Consider the following 22,228-nt stretch of genomic DNA (forward strand, 5'->3'; position numbering starts at 1 on the left):
CTTTTGTGCTGGGGTTACCGACAGTGTGATCTGATATGCACTTGTCCTCCTACAGTGAGTCCGGTCAGCTGCATCTTCCCCCAGCAGAACTTCATTCATACCAGATATTGTGCTTAGAGCTCGGGCTCCTGCACTTACCAGTTGGGGTCAGAGTTCAGTTATCATTAAAATACACAATGGAACCAGTGATGATGCTCCGCTTCTTTCAAAGTTAAACCAATTTTTGCTGCTACTGAATCAAACTTCTCATGATGAGTTTCTTGTGAAGCAAAAGCCCATCAACAAAATGTTTTACACTTGCAAAAGAAAAAAAAATGGCAGTCTGACTTTGTTTTTTTATTATCATGATTTTCAGCAACATCAAATGTTTACTATGTGTTATTGTCAGAGATGTTGAATTACCCATTTTTAGTCACTTTTTACTTGAAGGCTAAACTGCAAAGATACTTTTTAACAAATGTTTTACTCTATACTGAATCCACATAATTTAAATTCCTCCGTCCATTATCTTGGGATTAACTATGGCTGGAGTGAGGTGAAAACACCAGGATAGCTCAGATATCCTGGAAATTCTGCAGCATTGTGGAGTGAAATTAGATAATAATGCCATACATGAGTTTAGGGATGTTTCGTGGATGTTAAAAATAACCCGCCTTGTTCATTTCACCTTTATTAAGGATCAACAACTTTCCTGTGAGATTCCTACAGATCTCCAGGCTTTCCATCTAGTCTCTAAAGCTGTTTTCATTCCATCCGATTAAAGGAAACCTATTTTTTTCCTCTTGTTTCTGAACTCTTATTGAATTTATTGACCAAGGTGGATGACTAAGAGTGAGTTTTGACTTTTTACTCTGCTCCATCTTCACAACAATGGCTCTCGTTTCTGATGGCACATCAATATAACCATCAATTTCCACGTTATCACTCATGAACAAGTTCCTGAGACACTTAAGCCACCTTGTAACCAGGGTTTCACTGTATAACAGCTGAAACTATACAATTTGCTGCAGTTGTTTCACATCAAGTAAATAATAGTTCAGGTTTACAACTTTGGAAAAAGAAACAATGGTGGTAAAATTTTAGCTGGGTGCTGTTTTATAAAATACATTTCTTGAATGATTGCATTATTGAATATTCACTTTTACTTTTAAACAAAATGACACAAGAACAATCTCTGACACATTTTCTTCCCTAAATTTAGATTTAAATAAAGCAAACATATTTCATAATTATTTCCGCTCATAAATGGATGTAAACCTCATTCAATCCTTTATTAGCATATTTTAGTCCCTCAGAAGTGGAAAAAAACCACATCCATCCTATTGTGCAATTTATGTATCTTGCATAATAATGTTCTTTCCCTACATACATGTTTTTACTTTAATTTACTTTCAATCTCAATATATGTGAAATTTCAGTAAAAAGTATTTTTCTCTTCTTATAAACCAGTTTCAGCATATTTTAAGCATTTTAAAATGGAACAAATGCCCTCAGATCAGAAATAAAGTGACCTTCGCTCAATGCATTGTCAAAATTAGATATCTGAGGTTGTATAATAGCATTAACATGAATATTATGATTGTTTGGCCGCCTTTGTAAGTGTATTTACTTTGGCCATTTGAGTAAAAATGGAGGTAGTCTCAGCTCGCAGGAGAATAAAAGAAGGGCATATGACGCTAGAACGAGCAGTTAGTGATAACTTTCTCCCAGCCATGTGAGCTCAATCCCTCCTGTTAAATCTGAACTGCAGTGGGCCACAATATCAAAAATAAATCAGATAAGATGAGCTTAAAATAAAAAAAAATATACAAGAGATAAACACATCAATAAAATACAGCCATAATTGCATGATGTGAAGTATTCCCAAACCATCAATGTAAAAAGCACACCAGTGAAAGAGTGACAGAGAGTGGAAATGAAAAATAAATTACATTTGGTGAAGGCACTCACAACTGGAGACATCTGAACGTGTTTGGATGCAGAATGCTGATCAGAGTTCAGCATGAGACTGAGCCAAAGTAGGACAGCTGTGGAAGAGCCATTGATTGTGCCGAACACATCAGATTTATTTTGGAGTCTTTCTGTAGCTGGTCTCCCTGGAGAGCTGTGAGGCAAAAATCCAGCTGCAGACTGGAGAGGGGAGGCCCAAATGGTTTCTGTCCTTGACCTGAAAATATCTGAAGACACCATATGTCTGTCAGATTTAGAGCATTTGTCTCCCATCTGCTTGGAGATTGCAATTCATTATATAAACTAACCTGATTTATAAAATAAAAAATTCCCACCCTCCGCAGGTGGTCTCTTCCTTCCAAGCTCTGGTCCTCTTCCAGAGGCCTGGGAGCTTGAGGGTGCTGTGCAGTATTTTAGCTGTTCCTAGAACTGCTCTTTTCTGGACTGAGATGTCTGATGTTTTTCCTGGGATCTGCTTTAGCCACTCCTCAGTCTGAGGGTTACTGCCCCGAGTACCCAGATGACCATGGGCACCACCGATGTCTTCACTCTCCAGGCTTTCTCAAGTTCTTCTTTGAGGCCCTAGTACTTCTCTAGTTTTTGAATGAATGAATGAATGATCAATTTATTCAGTCATCTTAAGATAATGTGTACAATAACATGTCATACAAATAGATACAAATACCATTTCTCACTAACACATGCATTCATTTGTACATGGTGTCTATTTGGTATCTCATGACTGAATAGGTTTAGGCAGAAGCAATAGCTTATATAATTGCCTAACCTACTTACAAAACAATTTTTCAATTTCCCGCAATGAACCAACAACCCAAATAAAAGTAAAACACAAATCCATCCATCAACATCAAATTAATACTCTTCAAAAATATTTTTACTGATAAGTTTTTTAAGAACTGAAATATTGAAGTTGCTAATTTTAATTCTATTTTAGCCTCATTCCAAAATTTTACTCCCATTACAGAGATACATCTCCTTTTCATGCCCTTTTTGGCTTTTTGTACCTCTTAAATCATATTTACTTTCCCTCTTTGCAAAAAACATTAGTATATTTTCTGGCAGAGCCATTAATTTTACTCTAAACATAAATTGCATTATTTTATAATAGTATAGATCTTCTAATTTCATAATCTGTGATTTTGAAAACAACGGGTCAGTATGAGCATAATAATTGCTCTTGTTTATAACTCGAATAGATTTCTTTTGTAAAGTTTTTGTTTCATATATATTTATGTTTTAAAAGTTGAACCCCATATTTCTATACAATATGCCATGTATGGTTGTATTAGTGAACAGTGTATTAGACGTAAGGCCTTATGGTTTAGTATGTCCTTCAGTTTATATAATAGACCCAAAGATTTGGCAATTTTTCCTTTTGTATAATTTAAATGATGCTTCCAGGATAAGTTAGAGTCAATCACAACACCAAGAAATTTTATTTCAGACACTCTTTCCATTTCAGTATCTGAAATTGTTAATTTAAAGTCCCCATTTTTTACCTTCTTATTTCCAAAGATCATAAATTTAGTTTTTTTTTATATTCAGTGATAGTTTATTTACATCAAACCAAGATTTGAGGATATTTAACTATTTTTTGGCCTTCTTTAAAAGTTATTTTACATCTTTACCTGAACAAACTAAATTTGTAAATTTTTCATCTGCAAACATTATAAATTTGAAAAAAAAATCTGTCACATTACATGTGTCATTTATATATAAAATAAATAATATAGGACCTATTACTGACCCTTATGGAACTACACAACATATTTCTCTAAATCCAGATTTTATATCTTTAATTTTTACATACTGTTGTCTGTCTGTTACGTAACTCTCTATCCAGGACTTTGCTATACCTCGTAGGCCATAATTTTCCATCTTTTTCAATAATCTCCTGTGGTCAATGGTGTCAAAAGCAGTCTTTAAATCAACAAATATGCTAATAGAGAGTTCTTCGCTCTCACTTGCTTGGGCTATTTCTTCTACCATCTGCATTATTGCATAGGTAGTGGTTCTGTTTTCTCTAAATCCATATTGACTGTCACTTAATAATTTATTTTTAGCAATATATACATCTAGCTGGTTCACAAATAATTTCTCGAGTATCTTTGAAAATTGTGGAATAATTGCTATTGGTCTATAGTTTTCCATAGAATGCTTATTTCCAGTTTTAAATATTGGGATCACTTTTGTTATCTTCATAGTTTTAGGAAAATGACCTTTATGTAGTGATAGGTTATATATGTATGTCAATGTCTCACAATAGAGAATATAACTTCTTTTATAATTCCCATATCAATTTCATTTAAATCTGTGGATGTTTTGTTTTTAAAATTTCTTACTGTATTTACAACATCAGTCTCATTTCTCTCATGCAGAAACATTGAGTTGATATTACTATTTATCAGATTATTAAATTTATCTGCATCAGGTGGGACTGCTATCTCATTTGCTAATGAGGGGCCGATGCTTACAAAAAAAATTGTTAAATTCTTCCACTATATTTATTAGATCATTTACTTTATGATTTGAACTATTTAGAAAGTAGTTTGGCCATTCCAAAGTTGTCATCCTTTTTTGAATTATATTATTTAATATTTTCCACGTCCTACGAGTATAGTTTCTGTTTTTATCTAAAATTTCATCATACTATTGTTTCTTTCTGATCCTAATAGCTGTAGATAATTTATTCTTATATTTTTTGTAATTGTCTTCATTTTCACTTGTCCTATGTTTGATGAATTTTTCAAATAATACCATTTTCTTTTTACATGCCTTTAACAGACCTTCTGTCATCCACAGCTTTTCTTTTATAATTTTTCTTTGTCTTATATTGTCTAATAGGGCAATTTTTATAATATACCTCTAAGAATATTGACAGAAAGGTATCATATGCTTGGTTTGTATCGTCTACATACACCTGATCCCAATTGTAATTCAAAAGTTCTTCTTTGAATGCCTCAATTCTTTCTGCTGTCTTCCATCTCACCAATATAGTAGAATCATCCTCCTCCATATGTAGGGGTCTAAAAATGTCCATATATGAAATTGTAAAAACAGGAAGGTGGTCACTAATATCATTTATTAGCAAACCACTCAAAGATTGACTACAAACATTTGTAAATATATTATCAATTAATGTGGCACTATCTTTAGTTATCCTGCTTGGCCTATCAATCATAGGCCAGAGACCAAAATTAAACATCATATTCAAAAAATCTAAGGTTAACTTATGTTCCTCTCATTTGATCAAGTCAATATTAAAATCACCACAAACAAATACATGTTTCTTAGCACAAATCATTTGCAATATATCAGCAGTATTTTGTATAAATGTTTCAACACAAGAACCTGGTGTTGAATACATGCAACTCAAAATATTTTTTTTCCTTTTGGTGAAACTGATTTCTATTATTATACTCTCCATAATGTCATCAATAACTGTACTATCAATTACTTTACACTCAATATGCTTCTGTACATAGAAGGCAACACCCCCACCTTTCTTATTATTCCTATTTACGTTGAACATATTATAACCCTCCAAATCAAGGCATGAATCTGTTTCTTTTGTTAGCCAAGTCTCACTAATTGCAATAATTTGAAACTTATATTTTAGTGACCTTAACAAATCTTTAATTAGACTAAAATGTGTATGGAAACTGCTGCTGTTAAAATGTATGATAGAGAGTCCTTTTATTTTAAGTTTGTTTAACTCTTCTTCATAATAATATTCTGATTTCGATTTGTTTAGATTGTAAAAATTTACCTCTGGATCAATATTATTTTCAAAACCAAATAATTTCTGGTCAGATACATTTGACCCTTTTAGGCTTAATTTAGTCTGCATTTCTTAATTTTCTGATTGTCATTTCCATGTTTAGATGTTAAACTATTGGTTTTCCAGTAAAACACGATCTTCATAACACTGAAGCACTTGAGCTACCTGATCCTCCCTTGTGGTGTCCTCCTCAGGGGCTTCATCCTCTTGTTGTTAATCTTTAGCTGTAGTTCTTAGATGACTTTGATGCCTTGTTTCCAGCCCAGTACATTGTAGATCCATGTCTTTATAGACTTCTGTTCTTTGTTTTCAGTCTTCCAGTCTTTTGATCCATGAGATTATTTTGTTGCATTGTCTCTATATTCATTTCCACACACCAGAAAATGTGTGATATCCATTTTCTGTCCAGCTCCATTTCCAAACTAGTCATTTCTTGATGATGGTAATATGGTATCCCCTTCTTCAGAACCAAAGTGTTATGAATAAAAAAAAGGGTACTAACAACGAAAATGTAACCATATGTTGTCCAGTTTTTGGCCAACAACGTTGTAATCTTTTTATGCTTTTGTTCATCTTCTTTATCTGTATTTCTCCATCTCCTGGAGGCTTTGAACCATAACCACTTTTGCTTGTTCAGGTAAGACATTTAGCTTTACAAACACTCTTCCATTTCTCACCCATGTTGCTTGAATTTTCTTTTGTTTCATTAGTATCCGGCCAGTTCTGGCTATTTCAGCATTTTTTTTTTGTCAAGTGTTCGTTTACATAAACACCAGAACCATTTAGCTTTCTAGATTGACTCAATATATCAATCTTCTGCTTTCTGTTTACAAGCTGTACCACAATTGATGACTTATTTCTGTTATCCTTTCTAGGAATAGTGTAGCAAGCAGAGATCTGCCCTTTATTTAGATTAATCTTCTTAACGCTGAAGAACTGAACAACCTGTTCCTCCAGTGTGTGTAGCTCTTTAGGTGGTGCCTCCTCACCTTCTTGATCTCCCGCTGTAGCTCTTGCATAACTGCGATGCTTTGTTACCAGCCCAGTGATGAGTATACCATTTGCTCGAGTATTTTGTTCCAAATCATCAATTCTTCGTTCCATCCTCTCAATCTTCTGATCCTTCTGTTTGATTGAGGCCTTAAGTTCCTGTAGCTCCTCCATTAGGCCCATGAGGTTAGCCTGTTGTTTAGCAACCTTGCTAATTTCTTCAGACAAAAAGTTCAGGGATTTTTTAATTTCTTCCAGCTCTTCTGCCAATTTTTTTGGCTGTAGCCATCTTTTGCCGATCTTGTTTTTCGTCTTTTTAGACAGATTTCATTTAGTTCTTGAAGGAAAATTAAAGGATTTCCTGAGACATGAAAGTCATGCAGGCACCCTCTTGTCAGCCATCTTTCTCGTGTTCCTTTTTCCTAATGTTGCCATCACTTGGTATGCATCAACCACAACCGCTGTCCTCTGTTTGTCCACCACCATCATTTTGTCAGTCTGTAAATGGAAGTCCCACAGAAGCTTGGCTCTCTTGTTCTCAACCACCTTAGAGGGTGTTTCTGCACCAATCTTCTCTCTTCCAGACAGTGAAGAACCGTGTTTTGCTTACGTCATTCCAACATGTAAAACATAGCTGCTGTTGCTAGTGTTGTGAATGACTGTATTTTGTTTACTTTCGTGCTCTTAATTGTAGCGTTATGGATTTATGCTCTTTTATGAAAGAGAAACCATGCTACGTATTAATTCGGAATATTAATTTTAATAAATCAATAACCAAATTTTATATTGTTCAGAAGACTCAAAGGTTGTTTTCATCCATAAACTGCCGATAATATCTGAGTGTCTGTGTTTCAGTTCAATGAGGAAACAAGTTTGAAGGATTAAAAGTTTTAATTCTTCAAATTAAACTAATGATTTTGAAAATTGACAAACAGGAAATAACAATCACATTGGCAACTTTGTGGGACAATCTTTTAACAGTTTATATGCTGTTCTTGCTCAAATAGACCTTCTGGTGAATTTATGAAGATTGAGAATGTTGTGACATGAATGCGTGTGTGAGTCTGATTTTGCTTCAAGAAGAAACAGGTGTCTGAGTGAAGTGATGGTTTGGATAAACTTAGGTCTTATCAGAGAACTGCATCAAACGCTAAAACCGTGCTCTGTCTCACCGAACTCTTGTGGACCCTCTTTCGGATCCGGGCCGTGGAGGATGTTGTGGTTCATCCAGATGACACCGGCGGCTGACAGGAGACATAGGTGTCGAACGGAACCGGTCCAGAGTTGCCCTCGGTACACGTGGATGGTAGAGCGTTTTATCGATGCGCTTTCTTAAGTTAATTCACTCAGAAATCAAAAGACTCGGTAATGAGTCTTCGTTAGAAGTCGCGATTCAATTATTCTGCCTGGCTTGGCAGAAACAGCGTGAAAGGGGGGAAGAACGAGCCAACAGGCTCTGCCCCCCCTTTGGTTTTCAGGTCTGTTCTCTCTCGTTGTCCAACACGAACTGAATCATAAGACTGAAAACTTACAAAAACCTTTCTCTTCTCAAAGCAAAACATGTGCGTCATCAAATGTGTCTGGAGTTTACTGTGGGCAAGATGTGTGTGGGTGTGTGTGAATGTTTGTGTGCTTGAGTGTGAAGGTCAGTACCACACATTCAACATTATCTACTTAAGTGTGGATTCATTAATCCATTATTATTACCCCAAAGCATAATAGTCATTCATTTGATTAAACACATTTATAATGAGCAAAATGATAATGGTTATTTTAACCTTAAAATCAAGAAAAAGAAGTTTAAACTTTATGTTTTGACTTGGTCTGGGTACAACTCATGTAAACACATCTTCTGGTAGACTGCAGGTGGCAGATGTTATGGTTTCCTCCCAGACTCGCTGGCGTTCAGGTCTTAATCTGTGGGTGAAAGTTCTCAGCGACCCAGCTTTGACACAGCTGAGTCCAACACCACCATTGTGACAGAAAACCCATATTTCCTCACGTTACATTCCCCCCTTTTGTGACGACATGGAGGTCAAGCAGAGGCCACCTGACGTCACAACCACAATAACGTGATGTACTCGTAAAGGTAGACATCCCAGATGAAGGCAGGAACGATGAAGCGTCACCACAGGTCTCGTGTAGAAGGGAGTCTATCCTGATCAGATGATTAAGGCCAAAACTGTTGCAATCATTGTAAAGTAATCCACTTAGGAATCTTGAAAGCAGAGCTATTTCAATAGCAGTTAATTTTCATCAGCAATAATGCAAAGGTATGCAAAGGATAAGCAGCTCGTGTGCCACACGGAGCTGGGCAGGTGATGTATTCCCCAGGCGTAGTCCAGGCGAAGTCCAGCGCAGACCTCGACCCATCTCGAACCACGACCGAAGCCCCATGCGACAGGAAACCAGTTGAAGGATGGTGAAGACGACCCCTCTGATGGGATGTAGTCCATACGAGCTCGGAGAAGGAGACAAAGTGAGACAGCCCACACGATAGATAGCATTTGATGCAAAACAAAAAACTCAATCAAAACCTATTTATGGGTGCCTCTGGGAAAATGTGGGTGCCTTTTGTGAATTATCTAAAGAAGAAATGTACTGCACCCTGTTCTACGTGTCATGTAAAAACGTGATGCAGGGAAAACACAAATAAAAGAAAGTAAATCCTAACTGATATGTGAAACTCAGCAGGCTGCATTAATTAAAGGCATATATATAAAGGAAATAATCATGAAAATGAAGGGCAAATTGGCTTGTGGCCCTTTAAGGGAAATAGTAACAAAATAAAATTAACTTTGTAATCAAATATAATCATGCTACACAAAGCACTAATAAAAAGATAGAGATGTAAATCAGCTCTAAAAATGTAAATCAGTAGGATAGTAATCCCTAAAAATGTGAGTTAGTAACAGGACCCTGGCTGGAGGCAGGTAACCTGAAAAAAAAACTCAAAGGATATCACATTTGTTAAAAATTCATCCCACAAACGAGAGAATTTGTAACGGTCCACCAGTCAGTGGAAAAGAATCCGGTCAGAATAGAGTCTTGAACCTGGTATTGCGGACCCACAGAGACACGAGTTTGGACGTATCAGTGGGAGCAGGCTCATAAGCGATTTGGTTATCAAACTGTTTGTATCTTGTGTTACGAACCCACAGGGAAACTTGTTTGAATTTACCCGAGGGTCCCGTTTGGAACTGGAGCGAAGCTGATGGTGTAGCTGTTAGATCAGAACCTGATTTTACCTGCTCAAAGTTGGGTTGCAGCTTTACAGAGGCGACTTTGTTGTGATCAGAAATAGTAGTGAACTGGAAATGCGAAACCGATGCTCGCAAAGCGGGAGGAGGCTCCCCACCCCCCTTTTTTTTCTCAAACTTATGCCGTGTCTGTGAGACAGGAGAAGCATAACAAAGAACAGTTCTTAAGCTCTTAAAAGCCCTATTACCAAAAAGATGCACATCGTCACCTGAATCGTGCTGAAAGAGTAGGTGTTCAGATGTCCAAAGACCTGGAGGTGTTGGACTTGGAGGTTCCGAAAAGGAGTGATCCAAGGATGGTTGTGTCACGGGTGTCAAAGCAAACCTAGCCATGTTTAGAATCAGATACAGACATGATGCTAGCTTTAGGAACATGGTCTGTCCTGAAAACTGAAACCAAGAATACTTTATTCCCAAGAATGATGGAGGTTCCCACACAGAATCAGAAAAACCCGGTTTAACCAGAGTATTTACAGACTGACTAGAACTCCGCCCCGTAGAAGGTGCAGCACCTAACTCCGGGTCGGAGGTCAATGTTGTCAGCTGAATTGGTGGAAGGTCAGTGTCGATTTCTGCAATGACCCGCCCGCTCGGAGGAGGCGTTCCCCCGAACCGGTTGAAGTCCGCAACGGAAAACTCAGAGCCACTCAGCACCCCCCCTTTGTCAGGAGGGGCCCCGAGCATAGCATCACTGCACGCACCTACACCTCCCGGGCCGGGTTGCCTTCCCGAGCCCGTGAGAGAGGTGTGCACAGCAACCACCGAGCCACCTTTAATATCGCCACTGACCACAGGACTGCTGGAAACCGCAGGGTTTTCTGTGTCGTCGCGGTCACCTGTAAGAGAAATCACAGGAAAGAGAGCACAGAGGCCCGAGACTAAGTCACACCCCTGTGAAAGGAGAAAAGAATTGGCCACCGTATTAGCAGAGGTCACAAACTGAAAAGTGACAAGGTCATTCACATAAAGGTCAAGATGTCCGGGCACAAACCCCTTAAATGGCATGGTAGCTCCGTCCGGAGACCACAAGTGTTTCACGGCGGCTGACGTTTCCATCACGCCCCGATAAAGAAGCTGGTTTGTGCATGAGGCGGACTGACGAGTAAAACAGACCTCTGACTGAAGCGGTGGGTCACAGCCTGAAGATTTCACACCCATGCTGGAGAGATGTTCAGCCTTTAACATGGATGACAGAGGAGAAGCATTAGGAAACAAAGGGTTAAGCACAACCTGTTTGTCAGAGAGGTTAACCATAGGCTCAAGAGATTTATTCAGCTTAAAAGCAGCAGAGAAAGTGTTGTTTATTTCAAACCTTGATGTTGATGGTGGGTTTTTGACCCCCTGGAAGAAATAAATGTAAAGAAAAAGCGTTATGACTGTAAACAGCATGTTGTTTGAATTCACGTCATGAATTGCAGACCAGAACCACCTCCGACCCAGTGCAGCTGGCACCGAACCGCAGCCACTAGTCCCCACCGTGCCCGACCGGCGGCACCCGCCTAAAACGGGCCCGTTCGGGCGGGCGGAGGGACCAGCGATGCTCGGCCGGTGAACAGTCTCCTGCGTCATGGCATGTTCTGGAAGCAGAACGTCAGAGAACCTTACACCAGGTGTAACAGTGCAAGAAAGATTTTGTCGTGTCTCGTCCATCTCCCATTAAGTTCAGAGCAACTCGCGTTTTTACCTTCTGAGCCGACGTAAAACTCCGGGCAGATTCCTTAATATGTCTCACACAAACAAGGACTGTCCGTAGCCTACTTAACTTTATGACACAGGGTAAAACAAGGAATTGTTGATAGAGAAATGAATACACACAACTTCACAAGATGGAAGAAAAAGGCATGGAACCGAGCAACGGAGGCTGTGAAAGCCGACCCGATCACCGGTCCAAAATAAAAATAATAAAAAAAATAATAAACCCTACGCTGCCGAGATGCTATCAGACGGACAAACGTATCAAAATGTAGATTCTACACACCGTAGCGATTTACAAGAACCACCGCCAATGCGGGTTTTGTGAGGACACAGACTGACTGTGTCAGAAATGGTATGACAATCTAACGGGACGCGTTCCCTTTTTGTCTAACTGTGGTGCTAGCTTAGCTCTCCGGCCAGGTCTAGCGTTCTTTGTCTGTAGCGACCAGACTTAAATTTTCCCGATTAACAAGTAGGCATCTCGCCCCGCTTGTAATACGGACTTCAAAAAACGTACGCAATCTGAATGCAGTAACGCGTGACGGCCATAACCCGGCTTACGACGTTTACCGTGCAATCAAGCAACAGTAGGTGCCTACGGGCATTCCGTTCAGATTGTTTCTATAAGTCGCTCATGCAATGGAGATATTTTCCACAATAGCTCGCCCACAGTGTCAACACACTGAGACGAAAGGTGTCCGAGAATTTAGTCTCGGTTCTGAGGTTCGGAGAATTTAGTGATAATTTTAGGAACTGAGGATAAGCTGCTCACGGTAGCTCACCCAGCAATGGTCAGAGCGGAAACGTAGCTTTCCGACCTGAGGTTAGACTAGAGACGCGGCGGCGCGTCAAAATGGACAGAATTGAGTCAAAAGCACAACTCACACGTTCGCTCCGAAGGCGAAGATGGGATAAATCAAAGTTAGGTCTGTAATTTGCGGTCAATTTGAGATCGGAGATCTTCCCGGTCAAGTTTCCACCAGGACGCCTCCCGGAAGAGTGACTTCAGCGGAACAATTTCCGGTTAAGTTCAAAATAAGACATCAAAGTGAAACACAGAGAAAAGCGTTGTTTGTAGCTTTTAGATGTAAGAAATCAGACATATCGCAGATATAGAAGACTGGATACGCTCGCCATTAAATGTAGCGTTATGGATTTATGCTCTTTTATGAAAGAGAAACCATGCTACGTATTAATTCGGAATATTAATTTTAATAAATCAATAACCAAATTTTATATTGTTCAGAAGACTCAAAGGTTGTTTTCATCCATAAACTGCCGATAATATCTGAGTGTCTGTGTTTCAGTTCAATGAGGAAACAAGTTTGAAGGATTAAAAGTTTTAATTCTTCAAATTAAACTAATGATTTTGAAAATTGACAAACAGGAAATAACAATCACATTGGCAACTTTGTGGGACAATCTTTTAACAGTTTATATGCTGTTCTTGCTCAAATAGACCTTCTGGTGAATTTATGAAGATTGAGAATGTTGTGACATGAATGCGTGTGTGAGTCTGATTTTGCTTCAAGAAGAAACAGGTGTCTGAGTGAAGTGATGGTTTGGATAAACTTAGGTCTTATCAGAGAACTGCATCAAACGCTAAAACTGTGCTCTGTCTCACCGAACTCTTGTGGACCCTCTTTCGGATCCGGGCCGTGGAGGATGTTGTGGTTCATCCAGATGACACCGGCGGCTGACAGGAGACATAGGTGTCGAACGGAACCGGTCCAGAGTTGCCCTCGGTACACGTGGATGGTAGAGCGTTTTATCGATGCGCTTTCTTAAGTTAATTCACTCAGAAATCAAAAGACTCGGTAATGAGTCTTCGTTAGAAGTCGCGATTCAGCTATTCTGCCTGGCTTGGCAGAAACAGCGTGAAAGGGGGGAAGAACGAGCCAACAGGCTCTGCCCCCCCTTTGGTTTTCAGGTCTGTTCTCTCTCATTGTCCAACACGAACTGAATCATAAGACTGAAAACTTACAAAAACCTTTCTCTTCTCAAAGCAAAACATGTGCGTCATCAAATGTGTCTGGAGTTTACTGTGGGCAAGATGTGTGTGGGTGTGTGTGAATGTTTGTGTGCTTGAGTGTGAAGGTCAGTACCACACATTCAACATTATCTACTTAAGTGTGGATTCATTAATCCATTATAATTACCCCAAAGCATAATAGTCATTCATTTGATTAAACACATTTATAATGAGCAAAATGATAATGGTTATTTTAACCTTAAAATCAAGAAAAAGAAGTTTAAACTTTATGTTTTGACTTGGTCTGGGTACAACTCATGTAAACACATCTTCTGGTAGACTGCAGGTGGCAGATGTTATGGTTTCCTCCCAGACTCGCTGGCGTTCAGGTCTTAATCTGTGGGTGAAAGTTCTCAGCGACCCAGCTTTGACACAGCTGAGTCCAACACCACCATTGTGACAGAAAACCCATATTTCCTCACGTTACATAATTATTACGGAACATTGTGTTTACAGCTGCAGCCATATGTCCGTGTCCTACACGCATTTTTAAATACTATAGGTCTGATCTAAAATAATAACCTATGTCTGTAAATCCATCTAGAACCGCACCGGCACTTCTGGACTCCAGAGTCTTGTTAGCATGACTGCAGCAACACTGCTAACTGTGTTAGCTCTGATAAGGAAAAAACAAGTCATTTGGGAAAGCTACGACACACACACACACACACACACACACACACACACACACACACACACACACACACACACACACACACACACACACACACACACACAGATATATAATCTAAATGATGATCTCCATATTTTAACAATAGATCCTCCTGGGACCGGTAGAACCTCAGTGCTATATGCTCGATCAGTGCAAACAACAAACCGAGCTAGCGAGTTACTCCAGCTCAAGATTTTTTCTGGTCAGCTATCACTTAAATATTATCCAGATTCAATATATACACACAGTGGTAAAACTGGCATCACATTATTTTATTTATCTGTAGATTACTGAATTATATTGGGACACATGATGGAGATAGGACCACCTGAGAACTCGTCAGCTCAGAGCTTCCAGCGGAGCACAGAAATTACATTTTTAACAAAAGTAAACAAATTGTACCGGTTTTGGTTCTGAAGATGAACAGAATCCTCCTCGATGTCCAAATTGGGTTGCAGGTCTTCTGAGTCAAATGAACCAAAATATGTCTGCACCTCCAGTAGCGAAATCCAGCTAGCAGGGCTCGGAGTTCGGTTGAACTTCTCCGGTAATCCAAAATCTGTTCTTGTCGCCATATCCCAGAGAAAAATCAAATCTGAGCAACTAGCAGCAGCTTCAGAAGCTATATTTGACTGATGACACATTGTTCTCTGCTATAACGCTAACACAGAAACACCGGAGTTGGAGGTTGTTTACTATAGCTGTTAAAGCAGATCTCCTTGTGAAACATCACCAGCTGCCCAGGGCTTAGACCAGAAGCTAGTTTCTGTTTTTGCCGTGCCGGTCAAAAACATAAGATCATCTTTAAATCCAGCCGTGAAAATCCAAAAACCTTCTTCATCTGAAGTTTTAATACTTCTTTATACATGACATTCAAAGGAATTTTGCCTCTGGCCAATACCTTTAAAACCTGGTAACAAGAATATTTAGAAACATTTAGGGCAACCATTAAAAACAATTCCATTAAACAATAACAAAAAAAGGAGAGTGGTGCTCGCATTTGTATATTTTGTAAACAATATTCCAACTTCCAGACCTTCACAAGTGAAGCTACTGATGCTGGTTTGGACAAAATAGTCTATGTTCCACTAAAAGACTCCTGAGTTGATATTAGAGGGCCTCACGAACAAAGACGGGAATATAAATAGCAAGAGTAGACAAACATATAATAAAGCTGTCACAGTTAATACAGCCATAATGCATTTAATCAATATCAATTTAATGCCATTAAAACAATCACTTATCACCACTCAACACACACACACGCGCGCACACACACACACACACACACACACACACACACACACACATACGCAGAACCACAAGGCTGTTTGACAACCACTGTGTTAATCAGGATGAAGAATGGCGTTATAGTCTTCAGACTGAAGGAAAATTACTAAACAAGATCTGACCTTCGTGTAGTCATTTTCTTAGCTAGACAACTTGTAATTATTGGTGGGTTTTAAAGATGGATTTCACATGTGCGGATGCAAATTTCAGTGTTAAAATGAAGAGAAATGTTTCATTATAAACCCCATTAATAATGAACCCAAAGCAAAGCACAATATATAAACATTCTTTTCTGATTTCCATAACTTCAATAAGCTCATGTTTGAATTAAGCAAAAATTAAAAGGCAAGGATATGCCCATCATGAGTTTACAATGTAGAAATATACATTGATCCCATGACAAGAGCCCTGTATTCACCTAAGGTGGAAGTTTTGGTCTCTCACAGGCTTTGTGCCGTCCATCCTTTTTCGTCCTCTTATTCGGGGTTGGATCAGGGGGGCAGTAGCCTTAGCAAGGAAGCCAAGCCTTCCCTTTACCCAGTCAACTGGGCCACCTACTCCAGGGGAATCCCAAAGCATTCCCTGGCCAGCCATGAGACAGACTCTCCAGCGTATCCTGGGTCTTTCTTTAAGTCTTCTTCCAGTTGGACGTGCCAGGAAAACCTCACCCTGGAGGCATCCTAAATAGATGCCAGAGCCACCTCAACTGGCTCCTCACAATGTGGAGGAGCAGCGGATCTACTCCGAGCCCCTCCAGGATGACTGAGCCTCTCACCCTATCTCTAAGGGAGAGCCCAGACACCCTGCAGAGAAAACTAATTTCGGCCGTTTTTATCTAGCCCAAAGCTAATGACAATAGGTGAGGGTAGGAATATAGCCTTCCAGCTCAGTTCTCTCTTCACCACGACAGATCGGTACAATGCCCGCATCACTGCAGATGCAGCACCAATCTGCCTATCAATCTCACACTCCATCATTCCCTCACTTGTGAACAAGAAACTCCTCCACTTGGGGCAGGACCTCATCCCTGACCCGAAGAAGGCATTCTACCCTTTTTCAACACAAGTCCATGGTCTCGGATTTAGAAGAGCTAATTCTCATCCCAGTTACTTTAGACTCGGCTGCGAACTGCTCCAGTGAGAGCTGGAGACCATGTTCTGATGCAGCAAACAGAACCACATCTTCTGCAAAAAGCAGAGACTCAGGGCTTGGGCCACCAAAAGAGATCTCCTGAACACCATACAAGTTATGAACAGAATTTGTGACAAAAGGGCAGCCTTGGCGGAGTCCAACTCTCACCGGAAATGAATCCGACTTACTGCCGGCAATTCAGACCAAGCTCTGGAACCAATCATACAGGGACCTAACAGCCTGTATCAAAGGACCTGGTACCCCAAACTCCCAAAGGGTCTCCTGAGGTACATGGTCAAACTCCTCCAAATCCACACACATGTTTATTGGTTGGGCGAACTCCCAAGCACCCTCCAGGACCCCCCTAAGGGTATACAGCTGGTCCAGTGTTCCAGTGCCAGGACGAAAACCACATTGTTCATCCTGAAGTCCATGGTCTCACCGAACTCCTCCCATGCCCGGGTTCTTGCCGCTGTGACCACCCAGGCTGCATTCCGTTTGGCCTGCCAACACCCATCAGCTGCCTCTGGAGTCCCAGAGGCCAAAAAACTCCAATTAGACTCTTTCTTCACCTTGAAAGCATCCCTAACCATTGGTGTCCACCTGGGATTGCCACCACGACAGGCACAGACAATCCTATGGTCGCAGCTCCGGTCGGCCACCTCGACAATGGAAGCACGGCACATGGCCCACTCGGACTCAGTGTCCCCGCATTCCCAAAACATTTTGGAAGTTCTGTCAGAGGTGGGAATTGAAACTTCTTCTGACAGGAAACTCCACCAGTTGTTCCCAGCAGACCCTCACAATACGTTCGGGCCTGGCTGGTCTGGCTGGCATCCTCCCCCACCATTGAAGCCAACTCACTACCAGGTGAGTGCGGCAGCCTCACTGCGCGTGTGGCAGCCTTTCTGCGCGCTCGGTTTCTGATTCTGCTCGCTCGGCTGTTGGGAGTTTTGGCTCTCTGACTGGAGGTGTGGAAGAATTAAAGTGCCAGAAATTGAGCACTTGAACTTTCAATTTGAGAGCAGAATTTCATATCAAGAGACCCAACTTTTTAATTTGAGAATAAGATTTTATATTATTGCTCTCAAAACTTGTAATGCTTGCACTCAAAATGTCTGCTCTCTTTCAAATTCACTCTGTTCTCCTTCAAATCTTTGTTTCTGCGCTCAGATTTAACCTTCTTACACTGTTTGTAAACAATATAACGTCAGCGAGAATGCGCGCGCAGCTTGGCAACAGAGAATGGCGTTGTTTCAGGCTTTATCAAGTTACGCTGCGGGGTTATCACTGGCAAATCTTGAATGTTATATTATTAAACTCACTTTAACGAATGGCAACAGACTCCCGGATCCCTGTGGCATTACGGAATGGGTGGAAGATGTAGGTGCGTGGCCAGATATCCAGTGGCCCGATATATATACGTTTTTAGTGGAGAGGCCCAGTAAGTACACACGTGAGAAGCTACGGGCATACAAATCGTTAGATGCATACAACTATGTTGTCTGTGGCCACGTACAGAAAGTAAAATATCACGACATAGACTCTGAGTTTTGCGTCTTGATGGCAGAAGTCCTTCCTAGTCAAAGACAAGGACAGAAGACTGCTATGTACGAGGCTTGGGTCATAGTAAACAAACCAGAGAACTACGTCTTCACAGTCAACTGTACCTGCATGGCAGGGTGAGTATAACATAGGTTTCTTTTTTTAGCGTGCTCAGAGTACAATCGTGTTAATTTTAGAGAAATACAGTTTATACTAATATGCAGTGGGAAAATACAGATGAATTAGAATGAAATGTTAATTTGAAGTATGAAATAAAGCGTATAAATTTGTTTAATTCTGTCATTTTGATGTTCTAGACTTGGGTCATGCTGCAGCCACGCAGCAGCAATTTTATTCAAAGTTGAGCTTTGTGTTAGGATGGGAAAAACAGAAAAGGCTGCAGTTACATCTCAGGCATGTGCATGGAAAGACCTGAGCAGGAAAAATGTAGAACTTCGGAATTCTGTAAAGTTTCAGTCCACTGCTTGAAGAGAAGCGATTCTGGCATCCATACACGCAACAACCCGACATTTTTATGTGCTCAGAACTTCAAAACAAATGGTTTAAAACGCTGTTTTAGTATCGAGTGTGAATGAGGAAGCCTTCACTCTCGTTGCCAGGCTGCGCGCGCAACTTTTGATGACGTAGGTAGTAAAAGAGTCTATACCCGCCCTGATCTGGATTGGGAGTTTCACCTGCACCAGCAAAATGGACCAGAACCAACAAGACGCTCAAGTAAGTTATTTTTCAAGGCTACTAGCTGCAGTTTACTCCATAAAATTGTCTTGTTATGCTACTTTTTACGACTCCTCGCATTTAATATTACAACAGGGGCACAGCTAGGTGGATTAGGTTATTCACGGTAGCTACAACTTCTGGCCGGCTTGGTGTCTTGCGCCTGTTGATGATGTCACACTAAATTGGCTGGATGTACGACTTGTGGAAGTTACGTTACCATGTTCAAAATCATTTAGGCAGTAGAAACAAGAATTCAATAATGAAACTGATGTACTCTTTCCAAAACATATGTGAAAGAATAGAATTAAAAAAGAGATGCAATGTATTTTGGCCAAGTGGTGTTGCTGTAGTATGATGACATCATCGGCAGGCATGGGATCCCGAGCAGATCCGGAAACTACAGCATCAGAAAACCACAATTAGCTTAACATTCTCTCGATGAAATTAACTGAAGGATCATGAAAGTGTGAGGAGTCACGCCGATGTCGCATGCTTTCTGCTCCACTGGTAACAACATTTACCGTGATGTTTTTAAAATTAGCGACAGTCACGGTAAAATGGTTCAAAACTACCCTGGCATGTATGTATGTACTGCCCCCTAGTGGCAGGAATCTACACATTGCCTCTTTAAAGGGGCATTATGGAAGTTTGACAGCCAAAACTTGTATAGAAATAATAAATTTCTTCTTCATTCATTCTCCTGCAATGCCCTGGTTCTGTAGAATGAGCCCTGGCATTTTTACTGTGATTGCCTGTTTTTCTGTAAAATCGCAGAAAAAGAGAGCTGCTGAGGTCGAGCAGGCTGCTTCATGCGCGTTCACGCTCAGGCATAGCCCGTAGCATTTGATATCCGTAGCTTTAGCAGCAGAGAGAGAGGTAGTAAGACTTTGCCGCTGTTCCTAATGCCTAGTGACATACCTAGATACATTTCTGAGGACCCTTAGCTACTTTCTGTAGAACTTTCTTCTAGATATTTCCTGCAAATTAGCAACAAAATAGCCATTTTCGCTCCAAACCGTTCTTTGAACATTGTTTCAGCTGTCATCAAGGATATAAATGTTACAGATACAAAAGACATCTCTGGTGCTTTAGCTCACCGGGTAAGACGTTGGACTTTTGTGCAGAAGACCCAGGTTCGAATCTGGATGCGAACATGGTTTATTTAGAGTTTCTTTTTTAAAATAATGGTATATTTTTTTACAGTAAGAATCCCAAATTTGTATTTGAGACTCGCCGAACGGCATTGAATTCACAGATAAAAAAGATGTGGGTTCAACTTTCATTTTGGAACAATTTTTCAAGCAAGGGAATGCAGGAGGACTGACCCATCGTAAACCTTTGTTGGCTGTGCTGAAGAGAAAGGTACAGAACCAAATTATTTAATTAATTAGCTGCGCGTTCTCCTGTCCTCTGCCCCCCCCCCCCCACACACACACACACACACACTCACCATCACACACAAGGGACTGTCTCAGCTGTTATTTTCGTTAAGGAGTGTGCACATACAGCATGTGCGCCTCGTGCACGAGCCTACTATTGAAGCTGCCATTACACTTTTGGCCTGAGGGGGCAATCGCGAGCATAAAAATTCAAAACTCCGAAAAGTCCCTTTTAAAAGGTGACATTTTTAAAAGCTAAGAGAGTGAAACCTGTGAAAAGCCATCCCATAAATCTTTTATCTTTTTTAAAGTAAGGTTCAGAATTGTAAAGTAATTCTGGACACGCGTTGCTTTCGTTTAATGTTAACACAGTTACCACATGCTTAAAAATGGCTGTAGGCACAGTTAAAGTACAACAATGGCCAAATGTCGATGAATGACTGAAGTGATGTTTTTTCTAGAAGAGAAGTGGCTTCTTTGCTGCCCATTGCGACACAAAGCCATACTACAAAAGTCTTCTTTCTGTCCTGCAGATGATCTCACTGCTGCTGGCATTCCTGACAAAGCTCTGTACTGATTGATCTCCTATCTGACAGTTGGTTCTTGTGCTTGGTGGACTTTGTTTGGCATCTTGAAGCTGTCTTCCTAAATACTATTGTAATAGGGGTTTGAGGATTTCATTTTCATGGCAAACAGATTTTGCAATTAACTCCAATTCATCTGATTACTCTTTGTTACTTCTGAAGGTAAAATGCCATCATTGAAAGAAGGTAAGAAATACTGTGACAATGAATGTTTTCACTGTAAAAACTTTCAGTCATGCGTTGAACATTTGTTTGAATAAGAGGACTCGGGATAGGATAAAACCTTATGCAGCAATCCAAAAGGGTTTCTGTTACTAGGAGAAAACAAAGGCTCACAGGAATGCAAGTGCAAACAAAAATTGTAAATGGAAGCAGTAATCACTGATAGAACAAAAAACTGCTATAACAATTATTTTGCCAATAATTTCACTTCTATTATGTTACCAAATAAAACTGGATGAGCAAGAAGCTGCAGCAAAGTTTGCTAACTGTTTTTTGTGTCTTATTGTTTGGAAAAAGGAAAATGTTTTCATGAAATTCTAGCTTTCAGTGAAGCAGAATCAAAGCCATAATTTAAAGGATGACATAAAGGATCGTATCAGCTGTGCTGCACCAGAATGTCCTGATAGTTCGCTTGTACTGCTAGTAGAGATGCAGCTAATGCTGCTTAGCTGCTTGGCAGCCAGGAGATTCTTTTTTTTTTTTGTTAGCCTTTGTCATCGCTAACAGTGAGGTTAAAAAGGCAAAGATTTTGCCAAAGTTAAGTTGAGTCATGACTTTTATCCTTCGCTATGTATCCACCAGTCTCCCTGCTGGAAACAATCCAACCTTGAAATTGTGTGGAAGGCACTTTGCAAATTGCATTGATCTTTGCCTGAACCTGCCTCCCACCTGCGGCCCATCCTAATGCCTGAGCCCTTCTCCAGTAGCATGCTCTAAGAAAAGAAAATGACAGCCTGAGATGGCTCATCTGAGAGGCAGAGATTTTTTGTACAACATGAGTGTAACACATGTGAATGCCTTTTTGTCCCCTGAGTTCTTGGGCATTGTTATGCATGAAGTAGTTTTGGGTTTTGCTCTACATTAAAATTATGATACTTCATTTTTAATCATGAAATATGTTTCCATTATTTCTAATGTCCTTTCCCATAAAAGATCT

The 22,228-nt window shown here is 40.1% G+C and overlaps 1 protein-coding gene across 1 annotated transcript; it reads right to left on the reverse strand.

Annotated features, from left to right (window-relative positions):
* Window positions 1-8,507: 8,507 nt before the first annotated feature.
* LOC139071799 (uncharacterized) lies at window positions 8,508-13,644 on the reverse strand. The gene is made up of 2 exons (XM_070554920.1): window positions 11,687-13,644; window positions 8,508-11,579 (listed from the first exon to the last, which is right to left on the reverse strand). Exon 2 carries the CDS (start codon window positions 11,569-11,571, stop codon window positions 9,778-9,780), a length of 1,794 nt encoding a protein of 597 aa, XP_070411021.1. The 5' UTR covers window positions 11,572-11,579; window positions 11,687-13,644; the 3' UTR covers window positions 8,508-9,777.
* Between the last annotated feature and the right edge of the window lie 8,584 nt (window positions 13,645-22,228).

This window comes from Nothobranchius furzeri, chromosome 9 (assembly GCF_043380555.1).
Source record: "Nothobranchius furzeri strain GRZ-AD chromosome 9, NfurGRZ-RIMD1, whole genome shotgun sequence".
In the NCBI taxonomy this organism is placed as follows: Eukaryota; Metazoa; Chordata; class Actinopteri; order Cyprinodontiformes; family Nothobranchiidae; genus Nothobranchius; species Nothobranchius furzeri.

Excerpts from the sequence above, each read along its gene's own strand:
- LOC139071799 (XM_070554920.1), bottom strand. The coding sequence starts at position 11,571 with ATGACGCAGGAGACTGTTCACCGGCCGAGCATCGCTGGTCCCTCCGCC.